Below are 26,647 nucleotides of genomic sequence, written 5' to 3' on the forward strand. Positions count from 1 at the left end.
TAGTAGGATCATATACCTGTAGTTACATTAACCACCTGTAGATGGATCAAATACCTGTAGTTACATTAACCACCTGTAGATGGATCAAATACCTGTAGTTACATTAACCACCTGTAGATGGATCAAATACCTGTAGTTACATTAACCACCTGTAGATGGATCAAATACCTGTAGTTACATTAACCACCTGTAGATGGATCAAATACCTGTAGTTACATTAACTACCTGTAGATGGATCAAATACCTGTAGTTACATTAACTACCTGTAGATGGATCAAATACCTGTAGTTACATTAACCACCTGTAGATGGATCAAATACCTGTAGTTACATTAACCACCTGTAGATGGATCAAATACCTGTAGTTACATTAACCACCTGTAGATGGATCAAATACCTGTAGTTACATTAACTACCTGTAGATGGATCAAATACCTGTAGTTACATTAACTACCTGTAGATGGATCAAATACCTGTAGTTACATTAACCACCTGTAGATGGATCAAATACCTGTAGTTACATTAACCACCTGTAGATGGATCAAATACCTGTAGTTACATTAACTACCTGTAGATGGATCAAATACCTGTAGTTACATTAACCACCTGTAGATGGATCAAATACCTGTAGTTACATTAACCACCTGTAGATGGATCAAATACCTGTAGTTACAATAACCACCTGTAGATGGATCAAATACCTGTAGTTACATTAACTACCTGTAGATGGATCAAATACCTGTAGTTACATTAACCACCTGTAGATGGATCAAATACCTGTAGTTACATTAACCACCTGTAGATGGATCAAATACCTGTAGTTACATTAACTACCTGTAGATGGATCAAATACCTGTAGTTACATTAACCACCTGTAGATGGATCAAATACCTGTAGTTACATTAACCACCTGTAGATGGATCAAATACCTGTAGTTACATTAACCACCTGTAGATGGATTAAATACCTGTAGTTACATTAACCACCTGTAGATGGATCAAATACCTGTAGTTACATTAACCACCTGTAGATGGATCAAATACCTGTAGTTACATTAACTACCTGTAGACTACCTGTAGTAGGATCAAATACCTGTAGTTACATTAACCACCTGTAGATGGATCAAATACCTGTAGTTACATTAACTACCTGTAGATGGATCAAATACCTGTAGTTACATTAACCACCTGTAGATGGATCAAATACCTGTAGTTACATTAACCACCTGTAGATGGATCAAATACCTGTAGTTACATTAACTACCTGTAGTTGGATCAAATACCTGTAGTTACATTAACTACCTGTAGATGGATCAAATACCTGTAGTTACATTAACTACCTGTAGATGGATCAAATACCTGTAGTTACATTAACTACCTGTAGATGGATCAAATACCTGTAGTTACATTAACTACCTGTAGATGGATCAAATACCTGTAGTTACATTAACCACCTGTATATGGATCAAATACCTGTAGTTACATTAACCACCTGTAGATGGATCAAATACCTGTAGTTACATTAACTACCTGTAGATGGATCAAATACCTGTAGTTACATTAACTACCTGTAGATGGATCAAATACCTGTAGTTACATTAACTACCTGTAGATGGATCAAATACCTGTAGTTACATTAACCACCTGTAGATGGATCAAATACCTGTAGTTACATTAACTACCTGTAGATGGATCAAATACCTGTAGTTACATTAACCACCTGTAGATGGATCAAATACCTGTAGTTACATTAACTACCTGTAGATGGATCAAATACCTGTAGTTACATTAACCACCTGTAGATGGATCAAATACCTGTAGTTACATTAACTACCTGTAGACTACCTGTAGTAGGATCAAATACCTGTAGTTACATTAACCACCTGTAGATGGATCAAATACCTGTAGTTACATTAACCACCTGTAGATGGATCAAATACCTGTAGTTACATTAACTACCTGTAGACTACCTGTAGTAGGATCAAATACCTGTAGTTACATTAACCACCTGTAGATGGATCAAATACCTGTAGTTACATTAACCACCTGTAGATGGATCAAATACCTGTAGTTACATTAACTACCTGTAGACTACCTGTAGTAGGATCAAATACCTGTAGTTACATTAACCACCTGTAGATGGACAAATACATGTAGTTACATTAACTACCTGTAGATGGATCAAATACCTGTAGTTACATTAACCACCTGTAGATGGATCAAATACATGTAGTTACATTAACTACCTGTAGACTACCTGTAGTAGGATCAAATACCTGTAGTTACATTAACCACCTGTAAATGGATCAAATACCTGTAGTTACATTAACCACCTGTAGATGGATCAAATACCTGTAGTTACATTAACTACCTGTAGACTACCTGTAGTAGGATCAAATACCTGTAGTTACATTAACTACCTGTAGATGGATCAAATACCTGTAGTTACATTAACTACCTGTAGATGGATCAAATACCTGTAGTTACATTAACCACCTGTAGATGGATCAAATACCTGTAGTTACATTAACCACCTGTAGATGGATCAAATACCTGTAGTTACATTAACCACCTGTAGATGGATCAAATACCTGTAGTTACATTAACCACCTGTAGATGGATCAAATACCTGTAGTTACATTAACCACCTGTAGATGGATCAAATACCTGTAGTTACATTAACCACCTGTAGACTACCTGTAGATGGATCAAATACCTGTAGTTACATTAACCACCTGTAGATGGATCAAATACCTGTAGTTACATTAACCACCTGTAGATGGATCAAATATCTGTAGTTACATTAACCACCTGTAGAGTACCTGTAGATGGATCAAATACCTGTGCGAGACTGCAGCCCTGAAGCAGCAGCAGGTAGGGACAGTCATTAGGAGGGTGAATGGAGTACTGTGTGGTGTTATCGTCGCTGCTCTCTGTCTCCTCTCTTTCAGACTCCTCTTCCTCCCGCTCGCCCCTCGTCCTCGACACACAGAGGTCCTCTGTTGTGGCCTCTGACCCACCATCCCCCTCTGAGTGAGTCGCCATGCCATGAATGTGGTTCTGTTCTGGACCCACTTTAAGATGCTCACAGCTCTGCGCTGGAGCAGAACTGGGGTTCTCACAGTGATCCCTGGCACGTGAATCATTTTCAGGTTCATCATCCAAAAGATCCATCTCACTTTTGCTCCGCCACAGCCTATGGCTCCGACCGACCGTCCTCTCTAGAAGCGTGGAGGTCACTCTGGATCGGCTTTTCTGCAGTTTACGGGCCTGGGCATTGATGCCTAACACAAGCATGAGGAAAAAACTCTTTAAGGAATAGACACACACACTTACAGCAAAACATTCTTAGTTATTGGTTGAACGTTAACCTATTTTGACACCTTATGACAATATAATTAAATGTGTTTAAGATTTCCTATGATACACTGACACAAAGTAGCCTCGCCACAAATGCTCAGTGGGATTTGGACTGGACTCTGGCTGGGCCGTTCTAACGCATGAATTTATTTGGTCTAAACCATTCCATTGTAGCTCTTGCTGCATGTTTAGGGTCTTCCTGAAAGGCTAATCTCCTTCCCAGGTGTTCCTCCAGGATAGCCCTGTGTTTAGCTCCATCCATCTTCCCATCATCTCTGACCAGCTTCCCCCACAGCATGATACTGCCACCACCATGTTCACAGGGCGATAAGCAGTGTTACTGGGGCAGCAGTAGCTAAGGAGGTAGAGCAGGTTGTGCAGTAATCAGAGGGTGGTCGGATCGATCCCGACTCCCAGCAGAGAGCTCTGCCTAGTCCTTGGGCAAGACACTTATGCCACTTCCACATCTGTTCTGGTCCGGGCTGGGTGGCATCAGTCCGGTTCTCGCAACCAGTAGGTTTTGTTCACACACACTTCTCAGGAACGTGGAAATCTCCGAGCACGTTGGTGGGGAAAAAGAAGCGTGGAAATGTCCGTGGAGTCTTCCTTAAATCAAACAAAAGTGGCCGTGAGCTGTGTTCACTTTGGAGACACTGACTCTGGACTGCAACCTGCTCTACTGTCTGTCATCGCGCAGGGTTGCTCAAGCCTAGAAGGCGCTATGCAGACCATTCATCATTTACTTTTTCTTTGCATTTAGGCCCAAAAGTTTAATTTTGGTCTGCCACCTGAGTTTCTGCTGCTCCTTTGAGCCCGCGAGCCTCTTGGAAACTTCTCAGACCAGGGCTCTTATTGCTCTGTCACTCATTTTAGATAGACGGCCATGTCTTAGTAAGGTAGCAGTTGTTAGCAGTGCTCCTTGAGATATTCAAATTTTGGGATATTTTAATAAGCTAACCCTGCTTTAAACTTATCTATAGCTGTCTTCCTCCTGATTATGGCCTTGCTCCTGCGCTCTGGATTTGTTGTTTTTCCTCACTCCTGATGGACTCTACAGCGATGCCTGCCTTTAGCTGGCTTCATCACCTGATAGTCTCTATGCTTGTGACCCCCTCACCTTGCTTTCTGACAATGCCTTCACCTATTGGACAGATTCAGCTGCCAGCTGAGTAGTCCAGAGAAACCATCCTGACATCTCAGCTGATATCCACCACTTTTGGACCAGGCATTAGGGTCTCTGAGATGTTAGCTAAGTGTTTTCTTCTCTGTGGTTTCTATTTCAGTAGCTGCTTCCATTTTGAAGCCCTCTGGATTTACACGTTAGCTAAACATTTAGCATTTTATTCTATGGTTTTTATATATGGTGATTCATGCCTCCATGTTTAGACTAACACTATGATTCCTGACTGTAAAAGTTTCACACCCTATTTTACTGTTACGGAAAGCTAAATGTGGCAGCATGCAGCTGTTAGCTTAGTTTACAATCAGAGGGAAGGCTGTGAAATCTGGGAGCTGCTGCATGAACTCATGAGACAGACGGGTGATGGGTGTTGGGGCACAGCTATACCCCTTTTATTTATGTTTTTCCTGAAGGTGAGGCGTGTGCGCCGTCTGTGCACGCCGCGATCGAGCCAGAGTCAACAAGAAGAATCCCCGTACAGGAAGCAGGCCTCGGTGGAAAGAGAGACCTCTCTCATGGAAATAAAAAGATTCAGCTCAGCAGCGCAGCAGGAATCCGCAAGCTGACACTGATGGAACGCTGTTACACGCTGAGCTGCTCACGGCAGCCAAACAGGACACACACTTCCACCAAGAGCAGAGCTGTGTAAACCACAGCTCAGATAAACACACGAGCCGTGCCCGCGGTATCCGTGGAAAGTTCTGCTCCATGTTTTATAAGCACATGTAGATCAGATGGAAGATTAGAGAAAAGGCGTGACAGTAACCAAGTGTCTTACATCACTGTGTTTCTGTCAGATTCACTACTCAATATGAAAATAAAATCCAAATTTGTAACAAACTAGAAAAATACTCTAAGCTGTCTGACGTTTGGCTGAAATGTAAAAAAAATAAAACCGGATTTTTTAGATATCCAGAACTCAGCGATTTTCTTGTTGATTGGGCATGGCCGAGGCCATTTGAGGCCCTGAGTGATTTTGGGCGGCCTACAACTGCATTTTCTCCAGTGGGCGTTTGACACTTTCTAACAATTTTGTTACAATTTTTACTAATATGCCAAATTTCGACCCATTTATAGGAATTCAAAAAACAAAAGCACATAAAACAAACATTTTGTGGCCCGTGAAGACGTTTAACCTGCTGCCCTACCCCCTGATTTATTAATTTTTTATTTACTTTTATTTCTAGAGAATAAAACCCCTTGAGATGCATCATCTCGTTGTCAAAGGGGTCCTCCTTTAAAACACCGAAACAATGATAGATAGCAAGACTATCAGTGGCATAAGCCAAAACTGAGTAATACAAACAGACCAAATAAACTGAACAAGAACTAAAATACAAAATTTATAATAAAATAAACAAGGAAATAGGATAAAAAATTAATTAATTAATTAATTACAAAAATAACACCTCACTTTGACAACATGATTATGTGACATCAAGTACCAAACTCAAAAACAATTACAGATACAAGAAGATGCAATGGGTGAATAGATAGAATTTTTAAATCGAATTTAGACCTGGTTTTGACAAGCTCCCAGATGACAAGCAGAGAACCAATCCTTCCAAACACCATAAATAAGCCCGTCCAGTCACGGACAAAAAAGTCTCAATAGGGAGCCTAAGTCACTTCCGCATCACGGGTCCCCGGAAGAACGAAAAAAATGAATGCAAGTCAACGGGGCTAAAAACACTGTTTTCTAATTCAGCTTGTTTTGTGCCATGGATTTCACGTATGATGTCCGTGAATTTTAAAGACGCATTTTGATACCAAGAACGTGCTTATTTTCAAACGGGGGGAATGATATTTTAAGTTTTGTGTGAAGATGAGTCCAGGACTACAAATGCGCTTCACGAAAGTGACGTCATCGAACCAGACACGGAGAAAACTGAGGGAAAATGGCTGTAAGTTTATCAAACTTCCCACAGGAGGAAAGAACCACCATAAATCTGGCCATGTGGTAAGTAGCAGCTATGCTAGGGGAGAGAAGATTCTGTGATGATGCCATATATGCGACGTGCCCATTTCTAGTTTGTAGTCATGCTAATTATGAACTTTTACAAGCTGATGAATCTCAAAGTACGTTACTGGCGTGGTCGAAACACCCACCATTACTTTTCATTTAAATTGCAGTACAACATATGTGTGATCCAGGGCGTAAGGCAAAGCGGGTTAGAAAATAGCATTTTTAGCCCTGTTGACTTGCATTTATTTTTTCATTCTTCCGGGGACCCGTGATGCGGAAGTGACTCAGGCCCCACTGTAGGCAAGGCCAGGCAGCTTTAGAGCAATACACAATGTTCCATCTTTAACAATGTTATTCACTGCTTTGCTGCATCTTCGTAAGCGTGCTAAGGAACATGTGGATCACCAGATAGTTTATTATGATCTGTGTCCTTTTTACCAAATTTCTATACCTATGAAGTTGTACATTTTGACTGAATATCATCAGAAAAGCTGACTTTGGTCACCAACAGGTTGTTCCCCAAAAACACTATTTTACATTTAACAGCATAATCATTTTGAATGATAAAAGCCTGGGAAGGCCAACAGCTGGTAGCGTTGTGTTGTGTGGTGGTGAACAATCATGACTGCAGGGATTAATAGCTTAATAACACTGAGAAAATGTATATATACACATATATATACATACATATATATACATATATATGTACAGTGGGGCAAAAAAGTATTTAGTCAGCCACCGATTGTGCAAGTTCTCCCACTTAAAATGATGACAGAGGCCAGTAATTTACATCATAGGTACACTTCAACTGTAAGAGACAGAATGTGAAAAAAAATCCATGAATTCACATGGCAGGATTTTTAAAGAATTTATTTGTAAATCGGTGGAAAATAAGTATTTGGTCAATAACAAAAATTCAACTCACTACTTTGTAACATAACCTTTGTTGGCAATAACAGAGGTCAAACGATTACTATAGGTCTTTACCAGGTTTGCACACACAGTATCTGGTATTTTGGCCCATTCCTCCATGCAGATCTTCTCGAGAGCAGTGATGTTTTGGGGCTGTCGCCGAGCAACACGGACTTTCAACTCCCTCCACAGATTTTCTATGGGGTTGAGGTCTGGAGACTGGCTAGGCCACTCCAGGACTTTCAAATGCTTCTTACGGAGCCACTCCTTTGTTGCCCTGGCGGTGTGTTTGGGATCATTGTCGTGTTGGAAGACCCAGCCACGTTTCATCTTCAAAGCTCTCACTGATGGAAGGAGGTTTTGGCTCAGAATCTCACGATACATGGCCCCATTCATTCTGTCCTTAACACGGATCAGTCGTCCTGTCCCCTTAGCAGAATAACAGCCCCAAAGCATGATGTTCCCACCCCCATGCTTCACAGTAGGTATGGTGTTCTTGGGATGCAACTCAGTATTCTTCTTCCTCCAAACACGACAAGTTGAGTTTATACCAAAAAGTTCTACTTTGGTTTTATCTGACCACATGACATTCTCCCAATCCTCTGCTGTATCATCCATGTGCTCTCTGGCAAACTTCAGACGGGCCTGGACATGCACTGGCTTCAGCAGCGGAACACGTCTGGCACTGCAGGATTCGATTCCCTGCCGTTGTAGTGTGTTACTGATGGTGACCTTTGTTACTGTGGTCCCAGCTCTCTGCAGGTCATTCACCAGGTCCCCCCATGTGGTTCTGGGATTCTTGCTCACCGTTCATTTGACCCCACGGGATGAGATCTTGCATGGAGCCCCAGATCGAGGGAGATTATCAGTGGTCTTGTATGTTTTCCATTTTCTGATAATTGCTCCCACAGTTGATTTTTTCACACCAAGCTGCTTGCCTATTGTAGATTCACTCTTACCAGTCTGGTGCAGGTCTACAATTATTTTCCTGGTGTCCTTCGAAAGCTCTTTGGTCTTGGCCATAGTGGAGTTTGGAGTCTGAATGTTTGAGGCTGTGGACAGGTGCCTTTTATACAGATAATGAGTTCAAACAGGTGCCATTAATACAGGTAACGAGTGGAGGACAGAAAAGCTTCTTAAAGAAGACGTTACAGGTCTGTGAGAGCCAGAGATTTTCCTTGTTTGAAGTGACCAAATACTTATTTTCCACCCTGATTTACAAATAAATTCTTTAAAAATCCTGCCATGTGAATTCATGGATTTTTTTTCACATTCTGTCTCTCACAGTTGAAGTGTACCTATGATGTAAATTACTGACCTCTGTCATCATTTTAAGTGGGAGAACTTGCACAATCGGTGGCTGACTAAATACTTTTTTGCCCCACTGTATATATGTACTGTATATACATATATATACATATGTTTATATGTATGTACATATATACATATATATATATATATATATATATATATATATATATATATATACACACATATATATATATATATATATATATATATATATATATATATATATATATATATATATATATATACATATATATATATATATATATATATATATATATATATATATATATATATATATATATATATGTATATTTGAGTTGAACATACCTGCAGTGATGGTGTCCTTCTCCTTGGATACCTTCTCCTCTATCGATCTTCTTGGCTGGATCTCGAAGCGTCTCACCAAGCCCTCTCTAGGTTTCCATAACGACTGCAGCAGGAGGGGTTTCTCGTGGTCACCCACTACTCTGATTCCTTCTGTTCGCCACTGATGGTCATCAATAGAACCAACGCTGTCACACAGAACATACGACTGGACCTCTTCCTTGCTCAGGCCATACCTATATGAAATAATTGCCACAATAATAAGAAAAGATCTTTACTACAAAACACCCACAGACACAAAACATGCTAATTTATTCAGTGCTACTTATCCAAAAATAACATGAATTAAAGGCTATTATTTCTAACATCCGTTACAGTAAAACTTTTCAACAATAGCAATTGTTTTTAGGTTTATTTGATTTCTGGAGATCATCTCTGGATCCCAAACTCAGTGTTGCCCCAGCTTTAAGAACCTTTGGTTCTTCTTCCCCTGAAACCAAAGAACATTACAGAATAAATGAAGCTCGTGCTACCTAAGATTTTAGCAACTTGGCTGAAACAACAAAACCTAAAACGTACACAGGTCTATTAAAGCATTTGTTACAGACTGAAGACTTTAAAAATCATTTAGAGGTGTGTTTCTTCAGAAAGGATCTCTGTGCTCAACAGAAGTTGATAGAGCGGCACCCCAACAGGTGAGGGGGTGAGCCTTTATTCATCTGTAAGTATTTCTGGTTGTTTTGTTTTTACATTTTTTTTAAGTCTAACTTTAATATGAATGTTATATGTTACATTGGATAAGTACAGCTGGTAAAAGATGTTTTGTTTGTGTTTCAAAGGGTGTGATTGTTAACATAGCCAACTGTAAAGGCCTCATGCACGAGTCTTTATACTACGATGTAAGCTGTGCTCTTTGGTACAGGAATAATGTCTCTTCTTCCCTGTAGGAGCTGAGCACCACTCACATTAATCATTCCATTATCCCTCTGGCTGAAACGGCACAGACAGAGCCAGAACCGACACTGGCTGTCTTTCATAAGTCTGTGGTCTGTGCTAGACCATTTCAGGACTCCTGACTGAACGATTGGGCTCCACACATACACACACACACACACACACACACACACACACACACACACGCACGCACACACGCATGCACGCACACACACACACAAAGAAGAACGAGACATGTGGACCTGATTCATTTGGATCAGCTTGAACACCACCTTTGAAACAAGAGACACACACTCCTAAAAATGTCCAAGGCCAGTGTTTATCGAATTATTGTAAAAAGTACGGTGGTTGGTGTCTGGTTGATTATTTCTTTATAACAACATAAATCTTTATTGGAAGATCCAACTAGTCACTTTTACTATGAAGTAAATTTCGTTAACTCATTGGAATGAGCAATTCAGCTAAACATGTGGGTACCTCAGACTGTCCCATAGTCCCCGGCAGCATTTTCCTGTTGGTATTCACTCTTGTTATGAGCTACAGGTGTGCTCCAGTCTCAGGTGTGTTACTGGCTCCTGACTGAAAGGATGCTGACTGTGCTAGAGCAGGGGTGCCCAATTCTGCTCCTGGAGGGCCAACATCAGCACACTTGGTTTAAATCAGCAGGTGATTAACAGGCTTCTGTAGAGCTTCATGAGCTGCTGAACATGTAAATCAAGGGTGTCGGAGCAGAGAAATAACTACAACATGCCCCAGATTGTGGAAAATTAATGAACTTATTCTTATAAGATCTACGACATCGTTAAGGTGGCTAATTATGTTTGGCAACAATGTAAGATTAATTGTCTTGAAGCATTGTTCAGACAAAGAAATAATAAAACAAAACAGTTTATTTCAACCTAACTTTAGGCTTTGGTTTTACTTTAATAGCGTTGGTTAAACTCAGTTAAATTAATTATTAAATATTTTAGCATTTTTTCATTCCATCAACAAACGTATCATTGTTTGTTTATCTTTTACAGGCTTGTGGAAACAGAGTCTGCCCTTTCAGGATGTAGGGCTGAAAGTTATGTCTCACCTGCAAACAATAGTCATCAAATAACCAAATAGTGCTAAACCTATTTCACCTTTGCTGCGGTAGCTCTCAGTCTCTGTCAAAGGTAAGGATGAGATGGGGGCTAGTCCAGGATCATCTTCATGTTGAACATATTGTCTGATGTGTATTTTTACGTTTTAGTCAGGAAGACATCTGATTGGTTCAAAAGGAGGAGGCGGAGCTTAAATCTCGTACAGCAGCCAGCATGAGCCAGCCACTAGGGGGTGCACCTGCTTTGTGTCAGTTTCAGCTTTGATGTTATGTCATTAGATTTCCTTTATTATTATGTTTTTAATATTAAACAATGCATGCATGAGTGATTCTGGCTAATGCAGGAAATGTTTTAACATGTTTTGCAAATATATAAACCCTGGTACACCATGTTGATGCTATCCAGGAAAATTAGATCCAAAAACGAGTCAAACGCGGAAAGAAATTCAGCTTCTTGTGTCTAAATTCTTTCTGCAGCTTTTATTTTCATTTAGCAGGTTGAGAGTTTTTGTGTAGTTGCTGATGAGGAGCAGCATAACTCAGGTTGAGCAGATCTGAGCAAAAAACATGGTCTCACCGTTCCAGGGCCTCTTTGACGAGCTCCTTGGCGCTGGAGTGTGTGGTGGCCAGGACGCTTTTGTAGTGAGCCCCTTCACAGATGTCATTCCCAAAGATCTTCAAGATTCCCGGGGCAGTGATCTGGTTGGACAACTCCGATGGGTCGTTTGGTGGCGGGGCTGGTGTAGAGACCACTGCAGACATGTCATGTTTCAGTGTTGGTCTGAGTTTTTTGTTGTTGTTGCTTTTCAAAACCCGGTAAATTGCAATAACCCAGTTCCGCAAGGCCACGTAAATACTGGCAAAAACCCTGGTTATGCTCATAACCAGGGGTTTTAAAACCGGGTTATTACCCCTGGGGTAACCCTTTTCTAACCCGAATATCAGGTCATGTAAACGCGTATGGGATAACACTTTCAAGAGGTGCGCTCTGCGCTTGCACTATTCACGAGGAATCTTGGTCTTTTGAGTAGATCAGGGGTCGGCAACCTTTTCCCATCAAAGAGCCATTATTACCCGTTTCCCACAGTAAAGAAAACACTGGGAGCGACAGCAGCCGCCGCGTTGTGGGCGGGCCTACCGGGCCTGAGCAGGGTGCTGATTTTTCAACGCGTCACACGTCTCCTTTTTAAACATGTTTAAACTGTTCAGAATACAAATCCAGGCTCTGTCTCGTTGGATTGTTGTAATTAAGCTTCGTGTTGAACCAAACTTTACATTAAACAATGTTGAAAAGGTAAGAAAAGCATCAGATAAATGTGTTTCTTCCCTCGTTCACCTTTAGAGACTTATGATTACACACAAGTTATGTAATCGGGATATTAGACGTTCCAGGTGCACAGGGGCAATTCTCTCTACTTGTGCATGTAAACGAGTAATTCCAAATGTATCAGAAACCCGAATACTGGCTGCATGTAAACATAGTCATAGATGTCTGGAGGTTGCACTTTAGTTGTGTGTTTGACCTGCATCAGCATCACAGGAGCTGTCATGTTTTTCCATCAGACGTTCAGCCTGGTGCCACTATCACACTGCACGGTGGGTGTTGTGAACCTGGACCAGAACAAGCAAGAACCAGAGCTGTCTGAGGAGCTCAGAAAAGAAGATGATAGAGATGTGAGCAGCTTCGTGTTCACGTAATCACAGCATCACTTTAAAAAGAGGCAGAAGGTCTGTGGGACATGGACCCAGGACATGATGGACCCCATCAGATGGATGGTGGAACAAGAGCCAAAGAAACAGTTCAGAACCAGTCAAGGTGAACTGAAAAGTTTCTGGTTGCACCATAATGGGCTTCAGAGGGCTCCACTGAGGACAGAAATACAATGTTTCTGGGAGAAAATCTTTAGGACTGATGAGACAATACTGGATCTTTTTGGAAACTCCCATCAGCTGTTTATAGAAGAGACAAACAGCATTGAACCGGCATCACAAACATGGAAGAGGCTCGGTTCTGTTCTGGTCCTGCTTTACTCCCATTGAATTGAGGAACCTTGAATCTCTTATGGTCCAAGTCTCAAGACCACCAAGATCTCCTAGTGAAGTGTTGCTTCAGAAAGCAGAGCCAGTACTCAGGTGACAGAAACACTGGAAGGATTTTGTCCTGATGATGTAGCTCATATGTTATCCCTGCCTCCTGCCAGAGTGATAAACAAGCATTCAGACATGCACCACAGTGAGAACAGCCTCAGCGTGACCTACTGCTTCCTTTCCTGGCTTGAATAGAGCGAGATGACCGGAGACCCGTCGTCAGCGCCATGGAGCCTGATCCCGGGACCGAGCTGTGAATGAAGAGTCCCGAGAGGCGGTTGACGTGGTGACGGATGCAACTTTTGCCGGGCGGTCTGACGCTAGCGTCCTCAGCTGACCTGGAGGTGGATGAGGTGCCAGAAGAAGAGGCTGACCTGATGAAAAAGACCAGAATATGAACTGATGGGAGGATGAAATTCAACCACACTTTTTAAAAGAAAAGAGAAAACAAGCTAAAGCCTAAAGAGTCCATCTGCTCCGTCCTCCTTCACCGCGCCTCCCTCAGCTCCCTCTGAACATGACTGAAACAATGAGGTGTTGTTCACCCCGTCACCAAGGCGCTAAGCTTCTTATAGCTGGTTCAAAGGTTGTCTGCAGTTACGCCACAGATCTCAGACTAGCTGCTGCTGCTGCTGGAGGACTGAGGTGAGTCCTGGCATGGTGGAAGATCTCACATGTTTATGGTGTGAGAAGAACAGCTTCATGGTCGCTTTGGAAATGAGACGTGTTTCAGAGTCTTAGAGCTACTTGGAAATGACGAGGGTCTTGTGTTAGGCTGTCACGAATTCAAACTTAGAGCAACTATGGGCTTAAAACTTCCCTGTTGGACAATTCTGGCACAATTAAACAATTAAAAAACTACAGAGTTTGAATCAAAACTTAAATATTGTTGTAAATGTTGCGGTGCAGCTTTCGATACAGTAGACCACAACACCTAGTTTAACAGGCTAAATGTTCTGGATGGCTTTTGTCTTTGAAACAGAACTTTCATTGTGAAGACAGAAACCATTTCCTCAGAGACTGCTCCACTAACTTGTGGAGTTCCACAAGGCTCAGTTCTGGGACTTCTATTTTTTTCTTTTCTATGTCCTTCCTTTAGATACTTTCCCTGACATCTGATACGAATTTGACGCCTTCAAGCCCCACCAGTGGGATAAGCTGACACAGATCAGTAACTGGTTGTGCAACTTCCTTGTTCTGCGCTGAAGAGCCCGGATGCCCCACGGAGAAAACTAATTTCAGCCGCTTGCATTAGTGATCTCATCCTTTCGGTCACTTGGCAAAGCTTGTGACCATTAGTGAGGGTTGGAAAGTAGATTGACCGGTGAATCGAGAGCTGAGCTTGAAGTCTTCACCAGCAGACCGGTAAAATGCCCACATCACTGAAGACGCTGCACCAATCTTGATCTTGCACTCCATCGTTCCCTCACTTGTGGACAAGATCCTGAGATATTTAAACTCCTCCACTTGGAGCAGAACCTCATCTCTGACCCGGAGAAGGCATTCTACCCTTTTCTGACTCAAGACCATGGTCTTGCATTCAGAGGAGCTGATTCTCATCCTAATCGGCTGTAAATCACTCATGCAAAAACCGGCAATCACGCTCTGATGAAGCCAACAAGACCACGTTATCTGCAAAAGGCAGAGACTCAATCCTCAGGCCACCAAAACAAGACCCCTCCACACCTTGGCTGCACCTAGAAATCCTGTCCATAAACGTTAACAGAATCGGTCACAAAGGGCAGCCTTGGCAGAGTCCATACTTTCAGATATTTTTATTTTCAGATAAACTCTCCTTGTGTACGATGTTTTTGGTGGTGATGATTTGTTTAAATTGCTTTAACTAGCGGTGAGAGACCCTCTATAAATGTCCCTTTAGTAGAAAAATTAAATGCAAGAAGAAGTGGTCTGGGCTTAGGGTTAAAATCAAGTCATCATGCATAAATCCCTGAGTAAAGAAGCCAGATCCATATTATTTATCATTTAAGCAGCATTTTAGGAGCTGATTATTATTCCCAGTTCAAAGTTTTAGGCTGTTAGAATCAAAGTAATAAATAAATAGAATGTGATCAAATAAAAAACACAAGCAGTTGTGTTAAATGAAATGTTTTATTTTTTATCCTTTAAGCTTTTTGAAAGCTCCTTTTTACTTTATTTACTTTGGGTTTATTTGCAGTTAAACGATTTATCGCTGCCTGTTTGATTTGATTTATAGTATTTATTAAGTATCGAATATCTCAAAGCTCAGAAATAACTGAATTGTCTTTATTGTCCTACAAGTTTTTTTATCTTTTGTTTTTGTAAATGACCAATAAATCAGAAGTTTCCTTAGTCAGCGGCCGGGTTACTGGCATCAATTATAATATTTTAGTGTTTGTATAAAAATGTGGAATCAGTTTTACTAAAAGTCCTTCTGAAGGTCTCCAGCTTGTCCTCTCCACACCGGAGCGTGCGGTTACTCACTGAGAAGAACCATCGCTGCTCTTCCGTCCCAGCCGGACGAACCGCCTCGCTGCGGAAGCTGAAGAAAAGCCCGGTGGTCTTAGCGGGAGAGACCTGAACTCTTCAGACGAACTGTTCCTCTCATTCATCTCCATCTGATTCGTCTTCCTGCTGGAACTTCGGCTGATGTTCTTTAAATCGGTCTTTCCCATCAGGGCGCAGCTGGCGACGTGCGCTGCTGCGCTTCATTCCGGTGATGTTCTCCACAGGACGCTCATCCAGCTGTCGCTTCGCTTTACGCACTCCGGAACAGGCGCTTCAGATGCTTTCAGCCACCATGCAGTGGTTGGAGCTGCTGTGGATGGGCTGGCCTTTCTGCGAGGGCTGGAGTTGAACACGCAACGTCACGTCTCTGACGCTGAAATATTGAACGTGACCAAAGCTTGAAAACGGAACGCAGTTATTCAGTCAAGCAGATGTTTCACTGAGTCTTCGCTCCAGATGTGTTCTGATACTGGAGGCGCCAAGCGCACGCAGCAGCACGAGCTGATGAAACAGTCCTTATCAATATAAACACGCAAACTGTTTATCATCATTGCGTCACAGACGCACTTGGTGACCGAATAAACAAACTGAGAAGTTAAAGAGCAATTTAGACATTTCTGCGTCCACGACTCCATCTTCTGGCTGCGCACGCACAGAACAGCGTCAACACAAACAAACAAATAATTAAATAAAAACCAGCTAATTAATTTGAGAGATAAATAATTAAAAAGTAAATCATCTGTTAAAATTGTTGTTTGAACGAAAAACAACTTGCGTTCATAACATTTATTTACATGAGAACAAGAAGAAAGGATTTTTACATATTGCCTCTCAAGAGAAATAATCACGCTTCACAGGAGCAATCCAATTTGAATAGAGATGGACACAAGAGTCTGAAAAATACAGAATTTACAGAAACAAATGAGGAGCCAGTGAGGAAGAAGAAGAGAAGGTCACACCAAAGCCAGCTTGAACAGGTGAGTTTCAGCAGCTTTTTAGAGGAGACCACTGAGTCCAATGATCTCAGGCTCAGGGGGAGAGAGGTCCAGAGTCTGGGGGCCACAGCAGCAAATGATCTGTCACCTTTGGTCTTCAGCCTGGTGCTGCACAACCAGTAGGCTTTGATCACTGGACCTCAGGGACCTGCTGGGGGTGTAGGGACTGAGAAGATGACCAATAGGTGTGTTTCCATTACCAGAACTTCAGGGTAGTTTTACAGGACCTCTCGACATGCCTGAGTCTCCACTTGACCGGGTCGGCCGAACAGCCATTTTCCAGGCTGTTTTCAGGAGCTTTCTGTGTACTTGATCAGGGTAGCTACTTAGAGTGGTCTGACAAGCGGCCCGGTGCATTGGGTGGGAATGCTTCCGACTGGTTGTGACTCAGTCGGAAAATATGTTTTCTTCACTGCTTTTGGCAAGTTCTGCGAGCATTGCACCAATCGATGACATAACTCACAATGAAGCGGTCGCGATGTGCTGACGTTTTAGCAAATTCCTGACAGGGCCAAACTGTAAATGGAGACACAAGAGTGAACCTGGGCCTTCGGATCTCTCAGTCAATTTCCCCTCACTGCATTTACCCTGAAGTTCCGGTAAAGGAGATGCACCCAATGTGAGATGGTGCTTGTCCATGTAAGGCCCTATAGACCAGAACCAGGATCTTGAAATGAACCCTGGAGTTGACTGGCAGCCAGTGAAGCTGGAGGAGAAGCGGGGTGATGTGGGTGTGTTTGGAGGACTTGGTCAGAAGCCGAGCACAGGCGTTCTGAACCACCCGTAGACGGTTCAGGGAGGTTCTGCTCAGACACGTGAAAAGAGAGTTACAGTAGTCTAAGCGTGAGGAGATGAAGGTGTGGAGAACTGTCTCAAGTTCAGAGCGGGACAGAATGGGACTCAGCTTAGCAACGTTCCTGAGATGGAAGAAGGAAGAACCAACAAGAGAACTGACATGAGAATCCAGGGTGAGAGCTGGGTCAAAGGTCACGCCGTTTCCTGACGGAAGGTTTGGTGTGGGAAGCAAGCTGACCAAGAGAGTCTCTGACTTTGGGAACCAGCTTGTCTGGGGCACAGATGAGGATCTCCGTCTTATTTTCATTCAGCTGAAGAAAGCTCCCAGCCATCCAGGTTTTGATAAGAGTCTAAGCAGGTGTGTAACAGCTGCAGCTTAGACATCTCATGGGGCTTAAAGGAGATGTACAGTTGGATGTCATCTGCATAAAGATGGTAGGAGATTCCTTTGAAGGAGCTCAGGATGTGCTGAAGAGGAAGCAGATAGAGGAGGAAGAGCAGAGGCCCCAGCACAGAACCTTGTGGGACACCATGGGTAAGAGAGGTGGTGGAGGACCTAAACTTGGAGACGGCCACAGAAAAGGAGCGCTCAGAGAGATAAGAGGAGAACCACTCCAGAGCAGATCCTGATAGGCCTACCCAGTCTCTCAGCCTCTCCAGTAGCAGGTGATGGTCAACAGTGTCAAAGGCTGCAGTCAGGTCCAGCAGGACCAGAACAGAACAGTCCCCTGCATCACTGTGAGTCAGAAGGTCATTAGAGACCCTAAGAAGAGCTGTTTCAGTAGAATGAGCTCCGCGAAAACCTGACTGGAAGCTATCATAGATGTTGTGTTCATCAAGAGCGGATGTAAGTTGTTTAGCCACAACCTTTTCCAAGATCTTGGAGATGTAACTCTCACATCTCTGACTGAAGAGGTCAAAAGATCCTTAGATGCACCAGATGGACATGAGTTGTCTTCTGCAAGTGTTTGGCGTTTCTGCAGTGATGCTTCAGGCTGTGCATGTCGCCAATAATCCCAGGATTTACTGCATTATTCACGTATTCATTTACTACTGAGCTGGTGCCTATCAGGCAGAGGCATGGGGACACCCTGGACAAGCCTCCTGTCCATCACAGAACTATCTACATTATGTTATAAAGGTTCCTCTTATTGCTCCAGATGTATTTAAAAATGCCAAAATGAAACATTTTCATTGCTTTATTGTGGACATTTAAGGATACAGCTCATGTTGCGTGTCAACAGCGTTGTCCCAACATTTCTCACTCCAACATCTGACCTCATTTGTTTTATATTTTGGTAAAACCCACCTTTGTTGCGAGCAACGTAACATTGCACAGCATTGAGTGCTCACATTCTGTGTGTGTGTGTGTGTGTGTGTGTGTGTGTGTGTGTGTGTGTGATGCGATGCTTATTTAGTCATTTTGACATACACATTGCTGACTTACATGTGAATTTTATAATTAAAATACTTAATCATAAAAAGTGAGACAGATCCTGATTTAAAATCTGAATTATGCTCATGATGTTTCTTATTGAAGTTACTTGACAAACCAAACACATATTTATGACTAAAGAAAAAAATAAAGAAAAACTATGTAAAATATTTATATTTGAAAGATCCATTAAAAAAAGAAAAGCTGGACAGTTCACGGCTGCTTGGGAAGATAAAATAAAAACGTAACTCATAAGAAGCTAAACTTAGATGGCTGGAGATGGAGCTACTGAATAAGTTAATGCTATTTTTTTTTTATTATTTAGAGGGAAATGTTAATGAAACTCGAGAATGAAAGTCCGAGCGCTTGTCCGAGTGATTCTCAGGATGACCACTAGATGGAGACCTTTCCCAAGACAACAGTTGACCCCAGAACCAAACAGGCCACTGCAACAGTAGTGTAGTTTCATGTCAAAGAGAAGAGATGTAACAGTATGGCATAAATAAGGGAGCTAAACGACATGCTTTAGAACTGACTAAGCCCCGCCCCTTTTATGGATTTGGGGCATTTATCAACAAAACTCGGGCTTGGCTCAGGTAGGATGATTCTGGACTGTCTCAGATTGTTCATCTCAATCCTGAATTCCAGGTGTCCTCTCTTGCTTTGTGACATCATAAACTCCCCCCAATAAGAAACGTCCAGTTGAGAGCTCCACAGGTTGTGTACAGAACCCTGACTTGACATGTTGCATTTCGTCTGTCTGTGTATCAAACAGTGAGGCAGGAAAATCCCTTTTAGCTTGACCGGAGAGTTTAATGGGCTTACGTGGCCCAGGGTGGAGCTGCACTGTGCACACTGCTAAAGTCCAGTGCCAGGCCCTTCACCCCCTCATGTGTGACCTCACCGTCTCCAATGAGCTTCATTTGCCCACAGTTCACCTGGACAGATCTCCACTCAGTCTCAGGTGGAAAGGAAGCTTCCTGCAGGCCGAGGTCAGCAGTTCTCAGGACAGAAGGGCTTAACGTTTGTAATCAGATCCCAGGTGAGCAGAGAAGAGACACTCTCAGCAGGAGGCCTGGGGGAGCAGCAAAGCTTTTTTACTGGCTGCACACATGCTAATTCTGCTCAGGTGACATGCACAGTGTGCGCGGCAGGTCGGAGACTAAAACTGCTTTAAAACTTCCCTCCCTGCTCCATAAATGACTATTTTGATCTGAATCAGGGCTGGGTCAGTTATCACATTTTTTTCCAGCTTAGATTTTTGGCTCCAAACAATACAATAAAACTCTAATAATTAGTTATAAATATGATACATTTGTCTGAACTTATACTATAAATTCTATAATCAGGCTAAAAAGTAACAAAGAATTTCTTTTTCTCATATTTTGGCTCTTTTGGGTCAGTAAGGTTTAATATAATGTCACACAAGGATTTAATATTTTGCCTTTAATTTAAACATCCCCATAGTTTTTTAAAACTGTTTTATTTTCGTTCAGCACTTATTTTTTTCAGTTAAGTTTGGGCCATGATTTATTAAGACAGGATTTCAAGTGGTTGGTCTGCCACTTGAAGGGTTAAAAGGTCAACACAAGTGAATATGGTAGAAGGAGGGCAAAACACAACTGTGTTAGAAATACATGATTTTCATTTTGGACCAGTGGTCATTTTCCTAACTGAAACCCACATTTGAACTCATACCGATTCCTTGTTTGGACCTCCAGGCTCCCATAGCAGCTCTTTTCTGCTTTCATAGCAGCTCAGTTTGTCCTTGTTTTCTTCATGTGACAAACTGAATAATTTTACGTAAATTAGAAAATTACTTTATTTTCCCTCGGGGTGGAAATGTTGGTGCAACAGCAGCAAAATGGAGAGATTAAATAATAAAAGTATGTATCAAAAAATATGTATGAAAATATTACTTAAAAGGCTGAGTTGAATTTACCACATTTGAAATGACCAGATGTGTCTTTTAAATTATGTGACATTATATAATGACTAATCCTGTTTTCAGTGTGATAAAGGCTTCAAATTCATGTATTCCCTTACAATCAAACTGCTGAACTGTGCCACCTGCTGATGGGGGTCAAACAGCTTTAAATGTGGGACCCAAACTCCACAAAATAAACATCATGTGTTTTCTACAGCCAAGAACTCAGCTAAGTGTCTCAGCGATGCATCTGGAGGAACTCAAGGGATGCCTGAAACAAGACAGAAGAGAGAGCGTGTGAGCTTTTGTCTGACTTTTTAAAATTAGGCTCTTTGTGCCTTCGTTAGACAGAAAAGAGGGTGAGAGAGGATAAAACATGCCCATTCAGTAGCTGAGAAGGGTTTTAAAGGTTCAGGTTGCCTGACTACAGAGATACTATCAAGGAACGGCTGCAGATCCGAAACATAGACTAAGGCTGGATGTGTCAGGAGGTCATTCATCAGGCATCACTGTAGAAACGTGCACACACCTGCCATGGAGTTACCATGTTGTCATTTCCAATGATGTCATTGCAGATAGAGCAGCTTATGTGCATCAGGGGCTTGTGTGACTACAACCCCTTCATCTACCAGGCCACGCTCTGAGCTCTGGGGAGTACAGTTCTTGTCTGTACTGAAAACACATGCAGTACTAAAAACTCATTATCATATAGGCCAACACAAGGTTTGTGCAGGTGAATAACACAAAACACTTAAACAGAATCAGGTGATCCTGAAGCAGCCTTTATTTTAAACATGTGTGATGACTCACAACACCAGGAACGCCCTTCACAGGGTAGAGAGAGCACGGGGAGGTCCGACACACCTCTCAAAAGAATTCTTTATGTCTTTCAGTACTGGGTGTCCGGTGGATAAGCACTGAAGCAGCCTCACAATTATTCTGTGCACTAACGTGTCCTGACTTTCATCTGATTTCACAAGCATCAGCTTTAAAACAACAGGCAAACGTTCATCAAGATGTACAGGGTGGTCAGGAACAGGTGATTGTGACTCTTTGGTTGTTTATTGGGTATGGACATAAGAAATTTGCTCTTAGTCAACAAGAATTTCAGTAAAAGAGGTGAAGAAGCCCCGCCCCCTTTGGAGCTCAAGAAGAAGTCACAATAGAGACATCCTAAACATAATCTAGATTTTAATCTTACTTGAAGTTGAACTTTACGTGACTGAGCTGGGGTTTGAAATCGGAGGTTTTTTTCTGGAACGTCAGTCGAATGAGTAGGCGGAGAGGGTCTCGTCACAGCGGTGCCCAAAGCTGCGTGCTGGGTGGTGGGCCTGGGTTTATAAGGTCCTCCTGGCATGCTGGTGTTTAGGGTGTACATGCAGCATCCATGGTCACGGCTTTCAGAACAGTTCTGGGCAACAAACAAAAAGAACAATAAGAAAGGTGTTTACAGTTATACACGATATAACATTTGTCACCGTTTGCTGCCATTGAATGAGTTAATACACTAAAGAGATAATAACACGCTAACTGTCGCACTCCCAGGTTTTACAGTCACAGTTCAGGTTGGAGGATTTTTAAAGATTTTTCCACTAAGTGTTGATAAAGCTCTGGTTGTTACCATGGTGACCTCAATGAGCCACTGGCTACAGTTTCATCATTTCTTTTGACCTTGATTGTATTTTTCTCTTCTTGTAGCCTACAGATTGTACATCAGAATGTAGTCTTAGCCTGGACCAGGCATGTCCAAAGTGCAGTCCAGGGGCCTGAAGAGATTTTGTGCAGCACCCAAATGTATTTCTGGAATGGCATAATTTTGTCTATTTAGCAGGCTCTTGATGATGGTTGCTTTTATAATATTTCCTCATTTTATTGTTTTTTTAGAACAAACAAAAAATAAATAAAAACCCTAAAACAGTTATTGCTTGGTTCCGTTCAAAGTTGCAATCATTTTTTCAGCCCATAAAGACTTTAATTTCAATACTTGTGGCCCTGCTCTTAGAATGTTTGAGCACCCCCGGATGATGGTCATGGTGATGGTGGTGATGATAATGATAATGATGGTGATGATGATGAGGGTAATGATGATAGTGATGGTGTTGATTATGGTACTGATGGTGATGGTGGTGATGATAATGATAGTGATGTGATGATGATGAGAGTAATGATGATAATGATAGTGATGATGACGAGGGTAATGATGACAATGATGGTGATGGTGGTGATTATAATGATAATGAAGGTGATGAAGATGATAGTGATGGTCATGGTGATGATGGTGATGATAATGAAAATGATGGTGATGATGATGAGTGTAATGATGATAGTGATGGTGATGATTATGATAGTGATTATGATAAGGCTAATGATGATAATGATGGTGAAGATGATGAGGGTAATGATGATAATGATGGTGATGGTGATGATGATGAGTGTAATGATGATAGTGATGGTGATGATTATGATAGTGATGGTGATGGTGGTGATGATAATGATAGTGATCATGATAAGGGTAATGATGATAATGATGGTGAAGATGATGAGGGTAATGATGATAATGATGGTGATGATGATGAGTGTAATGATGATAGTGATGGTGATGATTATGATAGTGATGGTGATGGTGGTGATGATAATGACAGTGATGTGATGATGATGAGAGTAATGATGATAATGATGGTGATGAGGATGATAGTGATGGTGATGATAATGATCCTGATGATGAAGATGACACGTTGCGGGTGTGGAGATGATGGACCAAGTGTGGTGGAGCGGATCAGGAGGTACAGATGCAGGCTTCAGGTAAAGTAAAATGGTTTTAATGATGGAACGGGAACAAACAGCACAGGACAACGATGACTAAAAACTACAATGATCTGACAAAGACTGGTACAAGGAGGGAGGTAAAAATATACAGGGAAAATGAGGAACACATGGGCAGGTAAACGAGGGGCAGGTGAAAACAATAAGGACTAATCAAGGGCAGGAGAGAGACACAGTCAGGGAGGCAGGGGCAGACCGTGACAGTACCCCCCCCCCCCCCCCCCTAAGGGGCGGATACCAGACGCCCACAAGCCACATACACAGGAGACTCGGGAACACTTGACTCGGGGGACCAGGAAGCACTTGACTTGGGGGACCAGGAAGCACTTGACTTGGGGGACCAGGAAGCACTTGACTCGGGGGACCAGGAACACTTGACTCGGGAACTCGGTCTCTGGAGCTCGACAGCCGCAGGACACTGGAACTCGACAGGACACTCGGAAACTGGAACACTTGGCACAAACAGAAACTGGAACGGGACCTGGGAACTGCAGCAGCCAGGGTGGGACCCAGTAGGAACTGCAGCAGCAGGCGTGGGACCCAGTAGAGACAGCAGCAGCAGGAGTGGGACCCAGAAGAGGCTGCAGCAGCAAGCGTAGGACCCTGAAGAGGCTGCAGCAGCAGGCGGAACTCAGAAGAGGCTGCAGCATGGAGGACCTGCAGGCGTAGGCCCCGCAGGTGTGGACCAGGAAGTTAGTGTACTGCAGGAGCAACGCGAGGAAACCCAGCTCAGCGGCAGGTACTCGACATACGGTCTGAGCAGGTGTACATCCCGATTCGCTGGGTCCATTGGCGGAGGCTCGGGTGAAGGGAAGCAGACATGGAGCGGGAAGACCAGCCCTACCACCCCGGAGAACGTTGGTGTGTGTAGGGTTTTTTACCTTCATCAAAACTCCAGGATCCTCGGCTTCCATTGGAAAAACAGGACGGGGCGAAACAGCAGGAAAGGAGAAATGATTTTGACCACCCCGAGAACAGGTAGGATGCGCCAAAACCACGCAATGGGCTCGACCACCCCGAAACATGTAGGATGCGCTGAAAATCCCTCAGGCCGGAATCTCCCTCCGCTGAAAAGGACAAAGCCAAAAATAATCCTCCAGGGAGATGTTTTGAGCTCACCACAGGTCCAGGTTGGTCAGATAATTCTGTCACGTTGCGGGTGTGGAGATGATGGACCAAGTGTGGTGGAGCAGATCAGGAGGTACGGATGCAGGCTTCAGGTAAAGTAAAATGGTTTTAATGGTGGAACGGGAACGAACAGCACAGGACAACGATGACTAAAAACTACAATGATCTGACAAAGACTGGTACGAGGAGGGAGGTATAAATACACAGGGAAGATGAGGAACACATGGGCAGGTAAACGAGGGGCAGGTGAAAACAATAAGGACTAATCAAGGGCAGGAGAGAGACACAGTCAGGGAGACAGGGGCAGACTGTGACAGGCGAGGGTAATGATGATAATGATGGTGATGATAATGATAGTGATTATTATAAGGGTAATGATGATAATGATGGTGATGATGATGAGGGAAATGATGATAATGATGGTGATTATGATGAGGGTAATGATGATAGTGATGTTGATGATTATGATAGTGATGGTGATGTGGTGATGATAATGACAGTGATGTGATGATGATGAGAGTAATGATGATAATGATGGTGATGAGGATGATAGTGATTATTATAAGGGTAATGATGATAATGATGGTGATGATGATGAGGGCAATGATGATAATGATGGTGATTATGATGAGGGTAATGATGATAGTGATGGTGATGAGGATGATAGTGATGGTGATGGTGGTTATGATAATGATAGTGATGTGATGATGATGAGAGTAATGATGATAATGATGGTGATGAGGATGATAGTGATTATTATAAGAGTAATGATGATAATGATGGTGATGATGATGAGGGCAATGATGATAATGATGGTGATTATGATGAGGGTAATGACGATAGTGATGTTGATGATCTTGATAGTGATGGTGATGGTGGTGACGTTAATGATAGTGATGTGATGATGATGAGAGTAATGATGATAATGATGGTGATGAGGATGAGAGTGATGGTGATAATGATGGTGATTATGATGAGGGTAATGATGATAGTGATGTTGATGACGATGATAGTGATGGTGATGATGGTGACGAGGATGATAGTGATGGTGATGATGGTGACGAGGATGATAGTGATGGTGATAATAATGAGGGTGATGATGATCATGATGGTCATAATGATAGTGATGGTGAAGAAGATGAGGGTAATGATGATAATGATGGTGATTATGATCAGGGTAATGATGATTGTGAAGAAGATGAGGGTAATGATGATAATGATGGTGATGATGATGAGGGTAATGATGATAATGATGGTGATTATAATGACGGCAATGATGATAGTGATGACGATGAAGGTAATGATGTTAATGATGTTGACGACGATGATAGTGATGGTGATGGTGGTGACGAGTAGAGCCCTGCACTGAAGCCCTAGGCCCTCGGGTCGGGTCGGCCCGAGGGCCGTCGGGCCGGGCTTCGGGCCAATGACTGTGCAATTACCTCGGACACGGGCCGGGCCGGGCGCCTTTATTTTTAATCAAATTCATTAAAAAAAAATTGAAACACAAACGCAGCAGTAGAGCCCTGCGTGGGACTGTTTTCTTCATCCCGCTCCTGCCCGCTCCCGCTGAATTTCTGACCATTACCGCCTGCAACTGCAACGTGTGTTACACTCCCGCCCGCACCTGCAGCGTGCATGTCTACTCCCGCCAACAACCGCAAAACTCGGAGAAAATATTACCTCACAATAAAAGAGATGTATTGAGTTTGCGTCCTCTTTGGTCCTGGAGAAAACATGTCACAACCCGCGGCTCTTCCATCCATCTGATGCGGCTCTCTGTGCTTGTAAAATAATGAATGGATATTTAAATAAAATGCTTTATATTTTACTGAATTAATTTTATTTCTGTAAGTCAATTCTATGTAAAGATTGTC

General features: G+C 42.6%; 1 protein-coding gene across 3 annotated transcripts in view; it reads right to left on the reverse strand.

Annotated features, from left to right (window-relative positions):
• radil2b (Ras association and DIL domains 2b) overlaps positions 1 to 15,966 on the reverse strand; it is a 41,175-nt gene extending 25,209 nt beyond the window's left edge. For all 3 annotated transcript variants that reach the window (XM_015963756.3, XM_070545384.1, XM_070545383.1), the window contains exons 1-5: positions 15,644 to 15,966; positions 13,352 to 13,554; positions 11,670 to 11,844; positions 9,055 to 9,287; positions 2,840 to 3,282 (exon numbers count right to left, since the gene is read on the reverse strand). In XM_015963756.3, coding sequence (XP_015819242.3) covers positions 2,840 to 3,282; positions 9,055 to 9,287; positions 11,670 to 11,844; positions 13,352 to 13,554; positions 15,644 to 15,834 — 1,245 coding nt within the window. In that variant the 5' untranslated portion in view covers positions 15,835 to 15,966. The remainder of the gene's footprint in view (positions 1 to 2,839; positions 3,283 to 9,054; positions 9,288 to 11,669; positions 11,845 to 13,351; positions 13,555 to 15,643) is intronic.
• Positions 15,967 to 26,647: the final 10,681 nt, after the last annotated feature.

Source organism: Nothobranchius furzeri, chromosome 16 (genome assembly GCF_043380555.1).
Source record: "Nothobranchius furzeri strain GRZ-AD chromosome 16, NfurGRZ-RIMD1, whole genome shotgun sequence".
Taxonomy (NCBI): Eukaryota; Metazoa; Chordata; class Actinopteri; order Cyprinodontiformes; family Nothobranchiidae; genus Nothobranchius; species Nothobranchius furzeri.